The sequence below is a fragment of the Anguilla rostrata genome, chromosome 18 (genome assembly GCF_018555375.3).
Source record: "Anguilla rostrata isolate EN2019 chromosome 18, ASM1855537v3, whole genome shotgun sequence".
Taxonomy (NCBI): Eukaryota; Metazoa; Chordata; class Actinopteri; order Anguilliformes; family Anguillidae; genus Anguilla; species Anguilla rostrata.
The window spans coordinates 23,040,724-23,051,526 of NC_057950.1; the positions used below are offsets into that span (position 1 = coordinate 23,040,724).

General features: G+C 38.2%; 1 protein-coding gene across 2 annotated transcripts; it reads right to left on the bottom strand.

Annotated features, from left to right (window-relative positions):
• Positions 1 to 1,692: 1,692 nt before the first annotated feature.
• LOC135245015 (CB1 cannabinoid receptor-interacting protein 1-like) lies at positions 1,693 to 4,375 on the bottom strand. 2 transcript variants are annotated; one of them, XM_064317764.1, is made up of 3 exons: positions 4,052 to 4,375; positions 2,954 to 3,098; positions 1,693 to 2,547 (listed from the first exon to the last, which is right to left on the bottom strand). In XM_064317764.1, the coding sequence occupies exons 1-3, from the start codon at positions 4,228 to 4,230 to the stop codon at positions 2,383 to 2,385; spliced, it is 489 nt and encodes a 162-aa protein (XP_064173834.1). In that variant the 5' UTR covers positions 4,231 to 4,375; the 3' UTR covers positions 1,693 to 2,382. The 2 variants fall into 2 exon arrangements, with proteins under 2 accessions (XP_064173834.1, XP_064173835.1); XM_064317765.1 differs by lacking the exon at positions 4,052 to 4,375 and adding an exon at positions 3,328 to 3,953.
• Positions 4,376 to 10,803: the final 6,428 nt, after the last annotated feature.

Here is a 10,803-nt window from a genome sequence, read left to right on the forward strand (position 1 = left end):
CTGTCATTAAAAAAATAAACCAGGTTGCCCTGTGTAATGATATTTGTAACCACATTCCCTTCTATTTGAAGACAATGTTATGCAAAGGCATGCATGAACTTGTTTAAAACCTGGTAAATTTTGGTTTTGATCCTTTGCCCTTTTCTCTGTAATATATCTAATAACACTTTTAATGGCATCACATGATGTTTAAAATGTACATTCTTCACAGAATGCCCGTCCAAAAAGGCATTAAAATGAATGTAGCACCCACAATGCTAATTCTCTAGAAATACATTGTGATTGTGTGCGAGTAAAATTATTATAATAAAGCAACAGGAGGTAGCTGCTTGTGATGTTGGGTTTGCCAAGGACAAAGACCACACAGGTGTCAACTCAAGGCTGCAATTATTATATAATAATTAGGGCAGCTGTGAGGGGTCAGGATCAAAGCAATTAGCTTGTTTGTGTGAATGATATTCAGGGCCAGGGATGAGCTGAGGGAACCTGAAACCATAACAAACCAGCAGCTGTGCAACAGCATCTATTCCAGTCTACGGACTGGACAGTGAGACCATCTAAGCACATCTGGAGGACCATTGTTTTACAATCTGGTGATATTATTTTATTCTTAATTTTTTTTTTCTGTTGGTGGGTCCCAAGTATATCATATTTAGTCACTACAAAACCTTAAATGGGAATCTACAGATATTAGAAAGGATGTAGGCAGGACATTGCACGTCATAGTACTTCTGATGACAAAAACACTGGCATTTTGCCAGCATTAGTCACATATTTAATCTGTACCAATGTTTCTTTACTTGTAGTATACAATAAGCTGTATTACCAATATAGACATAATACTGATACAATTTAAATGTATCAGTAGTACTTATATATGTTCAATTTGCTGATATATATATATATATATAAAGATGTGGCATGAGAAAGACCAAAATGAGAGTAAGTAGAATTCCTGTGAAGGGCACAGCCTAACCTGCCCTCTCTTTTGAAGGCTAATTGTAAGTGAACCCTCACAGTTATGGCTGTGTGCCCTGTGATGCAAAATTAGGTTTGCAAAAATAAATTAAAAAAATTATTCATAAATAATTCCCTTGAATAGACAGGTGATGGGATTTTATACGGACACACCCCATTTGGTTCACCTAGTGGAGACTGTATACCTTTGTGTGCTGAAAAACACTGGAACAGTTTAGGTCGATTGGCAATGCAGGTAAGACTAGTTACTACTGTACTGTACTGTACTGTACAATGTGCAATGGCTACTCCACATCTCCACATCTGTAATGGCTATAAAATTAATCACAAGGAGACTATATAGAAAACATTCATATTCCAATACTGTACTCTACCTCAGTATCTATTTTATCTGAGAAGTGATTTCAGTCTGTCTTCATTGCTCACCTAGCTCCCCCTGCAGGTGACATCAGCTACTCAGCTATTCCTCAGCAATGTCAATTTGGTTTGAAAAACACAGGTATTCTACAGCAAAACTCATTTTTGAGTACTTGATATTTTCAGTGACCACATTTTTTAATCACGTGCTCTTCTCACTCTAGGTCTATGTTAAGAATGTTTTCTTAAGAGTAGAAATTATTTGTAATTTGGAATGTGGGGAACAGATGTTACTAAGTGAGGTATAATAATAATAATAATAATAATAATAATAATAATAATAATAATAATAATAAATGCTGGTTATAATTCCTTTATTGCACCTTGTTGTGTTCTGGTGGCACTTGCATAAGCTTGTCATAAGTTAAATGTTTAAAAATGTTCAAAACAATTAATAAAAAGCACACAATATTTTTCATAAAATAAAATACAATTAAAACTTCTGTTAAGATACTTTGCCTTCCTCAGATTATGTTAATTATGATGAGGCAACCTACTAAGAAAGCAGTATTGATATGCTGAAACTGAAAAATGTGATATTATGCAAATAATACACTATAATAAAATGGCAAACAGGTGTGTTGTATTCCTCTTGAGTCAGAACTCTGAATGTAAACACTCTTTGCAGCTGTCACTCTGCTTGTGCTCTTTAGAGACAGGAAATAAATAAAAATAATGGCAAATAATTATCACTATACCAAAATGCTAAAATAAATAAATGAATAAATGAATAAATTACAGTGTCAACTCACAAAAAAACGTCACCACACATCACCAACAGTTCACTTTCAGCATGAAATCAGATGGCACAACTGAGCTCTACTGTGAACTACTTAACAGAAGAATCGAGGGAAGTTTTTATTATATTCATATGTGGGGAAATGATACGTTTTCATGCTGGCTGATATCAAGAAGTCGTTTGATAATTTCCCCTTAGTTTCTTTGTTCTCCTTCGTCAAATAAATGCTACAAGTGCTCTGTCCCCCATCAAACGAACAACTCCTTGTTGATCCACATCAGGCTCCGCGTCTCGTTTGGTTTGCACTCGTATTCGATGCTGCCGAAGCTATTCCCCCACTGGCAGTGGTCCCTCTTGTGATAGTTGTAGAATTTCACCTGCCACACTGTCTCAAACAGGCCAGCTTCAGTAAACTGTTACATAAAAAGGCAAAGAGAAGCATAGTGCGGTTCATAGCAAATTTGTGGTGAACTGTTGTTTGTTTCCAATGGAATGTTGTTATTTGTGGGGGATGAATGGGGATTAGTAGTAGACACTGTTCACCTTACTGTTTCAGTGTGTTTTTGGAGGAGGGAGGAATCTATACTAATTGATAAAACAAGAAAGCAAGGGCAAAGTCATACTACAAGAAATGTAAGCAATTATTCTCTGGGCATCTAACCCTTTACACATAACAGAGGACAAGTGCTGTGCATGCACCGTTTTACATATTAAAATGTGGCACACAGTCTTTAATTTGACTAAACAAAATATGCATATTCTATGATTACCAGTTTAACGTTGGTCTAAGACATCACAAATAATCCATTAATACATTACCTGAATGCTGACTTGAATAGGTTGCCTCTCGCCGCTTTTAGTATGCGGGACTCCCTCCGTGTCATATGTGCCGTTGTAAATGATTGATTGGGGGTCTTTGGATTGCTCCTCCAGTGGGAAGGTCACCCCGCCTATGCTCATGGTGCTGTGAAGTCAATCAGTTGGTCAGCCACAACTCCTTTATTTGGTTTAAAGGTCCCCCGAATGCATTTAGATAAATATATTACTTAAAAAGAAAGTCATGTTCAGTTCACCCATCTCATTAACAACATGCAATAGGAGCTACCATAATCATGCAGATGCACAGATGCGTCCTTTTACTGCAGGCAATTATGCACGCATCATTCATAAAGGAAAATCCAAAAACAGGTCACCTGGACCAAAATGAAAGAAGCCTCGCTCCTTTCACAAATGGTGGATTCATCGTCGACCGAACATCTGAAATCAGCGGTAACCAGAAACCTGGTCGCGATTTCCATATTTAAGTGATATCATCACACTCGAACGGCAAAATCCATACATTTTTGACAGCACCACACTACCCAGGCCTCGTTATATCTTAGCTACACATACACATAAAACTGCACAGTCAAAAATACGGCAATTTATCAGTATATTCCTCAGTCGCTTTAGTCGACCATTGGGTCTAAAAAAAGACACACCTTCATATGCACACTTCGCTACAGTAGGCCATGCACAGTAAATTGATTCGAAAATCGGATGTAAAATATGTATCGACATATTTGGGCTCCCTTGTAAAATAGATCGACATATACATGGCACTCACCTGGTTAAATAAAGGATAAATAAATTACCAGGCTATACGTTCATAGCAAACTGATATCGGACGATGTTTTGCGCATGTTATGCATATTAGTAGGCTATATTATAGGCCTGTATAGACAACAACGGTTTGTGAAATAGGCTAGTGGAATATTGGAAATTAAGGTGGATACGGTAAGTGCTGAATAACCCCTCATCGATGAAACAAATGAATAATAAACATAATAATATAACAACAATAACCTGGTAGCGTAATGCCCATCCAGGCCATATTATCAATTCGTAGCGAGTGTAAAATATTTGTAGGCTACTTACGTGGCCTCAACCGCTCCTGGTTTCACAATCACTTCAATTTTATACTTGGATCCTGTTAGCAATTTTATCGTTCTGTTCTGACCAAATCTCGACCCATCAACTTTAAAAAATACCGGCCCGTTGTTTGGCTGTATTTTCAGAGAAACTCCGATTTTAATCAATTGAGGGACTTCACCCATTGTTCATAAAGGCAATTCCTGTTCCTCGACAAGATTTATTTGCAATAAGACAACGATGCGAAGGCGAGTGTAAGACAGCGGGTTTCGAAGCTACAAGCTAGGTCGCTAGGATGCTGTGACGCGCCCACCCATCGCTATCTCCCCCCACCCCCAGCAAAGGAAAACGTAGAAATGCCTAGCCGACTATGTTCCTGCTACATTTGATCTCATGGGCCACCAGACACGCGCACAGACACCAAGCACCGCATGCTTCTAACGCGTGCAAGAACCAACACATCGTTATAAATACGTGCTTAATACCTGCCCAACAATCAATATTTTCACATATTAGGTCGTTTCTTTATCGTTTCGACTCACTTCAAATTGTGTAGGGCAGGTGGTAAGCTACTGTACGCCCAGGCTTCTCTTTAAAGCATGTAGGCTATATGTTATTCATATAGGAACACTATATATTCATATCATATATTCGTGTTAAATATTAATTCCCAAAGGTTTCTGATAAATCCATTCGGCTGAGGAGTTAGGCTTGTATCGGAGATGCGCTGCGTTATCTAAATGGCTCTGTCCAAAGTACTGAAACCGCTCTCAGTGGGATAAATTAGTTCATTTTAAAAGGTACATGTAGATGGTTTTCAAGACAATCTAGTGTCCCTATCATTAAATTTGAAGCCCTCTCCACGAACTCCCTGGGTACCAACCTTTTCTCTTTCAATGGAATTCTGTGAACGTATAACAGCAAAAAAAAATAGGTTGTTTGTTACAGCATCTCATAGGCGGCATAACTGTAGCAGCTGCTACATTTATACAAATAGAGAAATCATGATTTTTTGGTCACCTGGAATCCAAATCCTAATAGAATACACTCCGAAAACGAAATTACGAAAGTACGAAATTAAACAACTTGAAATATTGTAACTCTGTTCTGACGTTCTGTTAATGAGACGTGTTCATATTTAAAGGTCACACCCATGGATACTGACACCTGTCCAAAACCCGACTTTACCAGAATTGGAGCAGTACAACGTTGCTTTCCTGACATGTGCAAGATACATCTTAAATACCGTCAGTGCATTTAAATGAACTCGCTACAGCTCTATTATCATAAACAGTCTTCCATCCATTATCTATACTTGCTTATTCTGGGCAGGGTTGTGGAGGGTGCTGGGTGAGAGGCAGGAATGCACCTTGGACAGGCTGTCAATCTATTTCAGGGCACACACACCATACACTCATACCTATGGGCAATTTAAAAGTCTCCAATTAGCCTACCTGCATGTCTTTGGACTGTGGGAGGAAGCTGGAGTAGGCCTACCCACGTGGACAACATGCAAACTCCACAGCCCCAGCAGTAATTTGCAGCACGCTTAGTAAATATGGCCCACAGTGTTTTCAATGATTACTTCCATGTTGCAATGTCTCCAATGTGTTAAAATGTGATAACATATCACACAATCTACACTTTGCAAACTACAAACTACAATCAACTAATTCAGAATATTGTATATATAAGACAGCCAGCCAATCAGTCCCAAACCTAGCCCGTAAGGGTATAAAGGGTCTAAAAAATATTATTTCATCCAAAAACTAAACTAAACATGTGTGGACACACTCATAACTCTCCAAAGAAGGCTTTCTTGCTGCCACAGCATTCTTTCATTATGATCGTCAAGGCAGTATCTATTCCTGTTGGTTTTAGTGACCATACATGGTTCCTGTCGTCAGACAGATGGAGGTTCCTAAGGCTAGGCCTAAAGGTGTCATGAAAGGACTTTGTGGATGTGCTGTGGGAATGCTTTTGCAGATCATATTCAGAATGTGCAATGGGAAAGCGTTCATGCATGAGAACATTGAACCTGCCTTGCAAATGTGTCAGGGCTCACAAAAAGGATTAGAACCCAGGTGCAAAGATCAACGCAGAGGTAAGTAAAATAAGTCTTCACTGAGGGCTTAAAACCGCAAAAGAAAAATCAGCAACAAGGCCACAGGAAGTAGAAAACCAGTAAAATAGGACACAGGGTACTAGTAGCTGAAACAAGCAGGCAAGAGAACACAAAGACCAAGGAAATCCAGGAACTAAAATACACTGTGAGACATGCAGATAATCACTGAAAACAAGCAGAATCAGTTATCCACTTAGGGAAATCAAAGGAACAGGGTGAGGACCAAAACAGGGCAATTGTTTTTGTCATTGGCACAACTCTGGTCCTCATGTTGACAAACCAATAACAGTTTCCAAAGGCATTCAAAAAATATCTACAGAGAAAAAAAAAAATCTGAAAATGTATTTTTTAAGATGAGATATTACAAATGTATATGTAATTTCCAGATTCATGTATATATTTATTATTTTATTGATACATTTTTATATTCCCAAATAATTTATTTTCTTATTTATTTGTCACTGTTAGGACTATTGGTGTTCCATACAATTAAGCCCAACCAACCCTAGACCCAAGAAACCCCACTCTCAAAAGCTGAGAACTAAAACTTGTGGGAAAATAAGAGTGAACATTGGTCTGGCCTTTGGTTGGTGAAGAGAGCTGAGGACATAAGACTCATCGCTCGATATTTCAGATGCTATGATAGCCAGCTTACACTTTGTTCAGCACTGTACCCCCACTGTGAACAAAGGCACAGGTTGTGAGAGAACCTGGCGACCACTGGCGGGTGCTGAGTTTGGATCAAGAGCAACCAGTGAGGCAGTGTCATGCTTGGCTTGGGATTGCAGTTCTCCCTTGTGGACACTAGATGGGGTTTCAAATGAACTATTGCTCTTTTAGAGGATCATGTCTCAAAATTTCCACAGTAAATCAGCTTCATATTTGGTATTCATGTGGGCTTGGTCTGTAGTATTGTTAATCACCAGTCAGTTGAATGTTTGGACTAATTATAGAAAAATCCTGTGTAATGGGCTCTCAAACATAGTGTTACCATATAAACCCATATACAGTTATAATGACCTTAAATATAGTTTCGCCATACAGTTATAATGAAATTCAATGGTCACATCTCCAAAATGTTACAGCAAATCATATTTTGGTATACGTATATTTTGGCATCACATATAATTTAAAGTGAGGGCTAACTATGGACGTATCCTGTGTAATGGAATCTCAAAGATATTGTTGTTATATAGTGATATATGCCCATACAGGTATAATGACATTAAATTGCCATATCTGCAAAATTTTACAGTTGAACATTCATATTTGTTCTGTGTGCATTTTTTTGCTTTCATTTTGCTCTCAGACTTAGTTTTGCATTATATCTCTATCGACAGTTATAATGACATTAAATGGCCGTTTCTGCTTGGCCTAAAGATGGAAGTGCACATTATAAAGGGCTTCAATTTTTCACCATCCAGGCTTTGCTTCTTAATAACTGGACAAACTACGTGATGATGTTCGGATAGAATCCGTAAAATTCTCTGGAAGTTCAGAATTAGAGTTGCCTGCCTTTGCCAACGAGTACAACAGTATATACACACCTGAATTGAAGTCCTGCCAGTGTGGGTGCTTTAAACGGTGCACTGTGGCTACAGAGTGTGAAGATTAATGAAAGCAGGCCTACAGGAAGGGACCATCGGAAAATAGCACAACAATGAGCAAACATTTGAGTGTGCGTGTGAAATTTCCTCAGTTAAATGACTTGCTTAAATAAGCCCTTCCTGTCTGCTTCAGAAAGATATACATATCTGAAAATAGTTTATGTACACAGCAAAATAACTCTATCCTCCACCAAATGTGCAGCTTTTACTGTACGATTGATTTTTTTTGCATTAACGTCCCATTACGATAAATGAAAAGACTAAAAAACAGACTCATTTTAGGTACAGTATATGACTGTTTCAGTAGTTATGCCAGTAATTGTTGAGTATCGTGTCAATTTTTCATTTTTTTTGTTTTGTTTGGAGGACATAGTATTACTAAGAAAAGTGTGTACTGCAAAGTTTATTCATTGGAAAAGTGCGTACTTCTAAGTGTGTACATATGATAACATGATACATTATGATACATTACATTACATTACAGTACAGTACAGGCATTTGGCAGACGCCTTTATCCAGAGCGACGTACAACAAAGTGTATAACCATAACCAGGAAAAGTATGACGAAAACCCTAGAGATAAGTACCGGTCCAATTGCAGGGAACAACCCCTGACCCAAAGCCTATGCTTTGTGCATTATTACCTCATGCAATTTTACACAAATATTTCCAATTATGAATTTAAACTGATATTTGAAACAAATACAGCTGACAAATGCTTTCAAGTTCAATAGCTCCTAGATAATAGGGCCTAGGACCATCAAACCACTTCTACACTAATTTTCTGGCAAACTAAAAATAAGACATTCAAAGTATTGCTTTTGCATCTGTAACATCTTTGCGGGAAATGCATTTATATTTCTGAAATTCAAATAAAATACACCCTCACTTTAGACAGTACCACTTTTGATTTTTTCACAGAGTTTAATGTTACCTTGCTAACGAGATGACAGACCGAGTAAGTGTATAATGTCAGTACAGATGCCTCCAAAATTATGCTCCAATATCTGTGATGCATTTCGGTACTGTAGGTAGCATAACCGGTAGTATAGAAACAGGTGCAAGATAATGACTTCTTCACGCCAGGTATATTGATTTTCTTTAACTAAAAAATGGTTCACATTCATCGCTGCACCTGTACTGATAACTACATTTTAACTAGGCTACTGTAGCTACCCTGCAATGCCACATTTCTAAATTAATGTTAGCTAGCACCAAAGGTGGAAATTGCAGGTGTCAGAAAGTAAAAGTCCTGCCATGCATTTATTCCACCCATGAACTTGGCCAGCTGATTTCACTAATGACTTGTACTTCCTGGGAGAGGAATTATGTTCATTAGCAAACTCAGGTGATTGGAACAAAATACTGGGGAGGACTTTTACTTTCTGAACCTGGACTTTCCACCTTTGGCTAGCACTATAGATCCTCTACCAACATACAAGCAATTAGTAGGTCTGCCGTGTACAACAGCCCATTAAAAACACTTCTGTTTAATAATATGATATACTCTTCATTTATTTGACATTCGGTAAAGGAAAAATGATTGAATTCATGCCTATTCTTTCAGAATGTTTGTTTGGATTTATGTGTATTCATGTCTGTCATAGCCTACATTTTTATATTAATTACTAGTATCACTTATAACACAGTGCAAAAAGAAATATCGGATAAAAAACCATGTTTTCAGTGTAAGTTACTCACACATAAAAGCACTGTCTACAAGTCATTCATTAAAACGTTTTAAATCGAGGGCAGCCATTAAAAGTATTGATATCAGAATTACGCCAAGTTACAGTCCTAGAAACAATATTGGCTAACTTGCCTCACAAATTAAACAAGCTGTATTTCAAAGCAATGCTACCCAAAGTTTCCTAAATTGTTTACCTAACCCTCATGAAGCAGGACATATTTCACTGTTGGGACCGCATACAGCACATGGGACAACAGAAATAAACAGTACACTTGCTGACCACAGAATGAGGTCATCTGTGTACCCAGCCACCTGTGGTTAATGAATGTCAAGCCTGTCGATACATATTAAACTATCCATTCAGAAGTTAGAACTGTATGCCCCATTGGATGGACCAGCAAATTCTATTTTATTTGCATAGTGACGACACTGTCACAAAGTTCATACGATTTGGTGAGCCTCCCTGGTATCATTACAGCAAAACCTATGACAAAGTAATGTCATATAAAGTCTAACCGCTAAAAGAAAAAAAATTGCCCTAGTGGACTACGCTGTTGATGAAAGGTGTTTTTTACTTCAGTGCAATGCAACTTCACATCAAGGTTTTCAGTGTCAGAGGTTGCATTAACACAGGATACAAGCAGAAAAAAGTGTGTTGTATTCCACAAAGGCTATAAAATTTTATACGTATAGCACTTTTTACAAAGTTCACTATTACACAGCAGTTTTACAGAGATCCAGGCCTGAATCCCCCATAAGCAGGCCTAAGGAAAAGGAAAGGTAAAACTCCCTGGCTGGTAAGAAGAAACCTCGAGCAGAACCTGACTCAGGGGGACCCCATCACCACCAGTTAACTGGAGAAAAGGCTGATTAGATAATACATCTGTATTAAACAGAAAACCGTCAGTACGTAAATATCAGTGACAATATGTCATTGAAGCCAAGCAACAATGAGGCAAGACGAGATAATATGGCGAGATTCATGATCGGCCTACAGGTGGCGCTGTCAGCAGAGGGCAGACATGTAGATGGAGCTGAACCGCCCCTGAGCAAAATCATGTCCATTCATTGTCCGTGGAACAGATCCAGACGTTGCTTAGATCACTCTTATCTGCGATTTCAGGGTGAGTTAGAAGACACCGTTGGACATTAAAGAATATTTTTGAAGTTCATCCATGGTCGCTGTCAAGATTGGATATCCACATTAGACGGTGTATCTCCCACTGGACGTTGACTGGTAAGCCAAGAACAACGAACCTGATTTGACTTAATCTGCTTGGCTAATCTGATGGACAATGGGGGCAAATGCGTTTAGAGGAAGGTGCTTACTCAGTCTT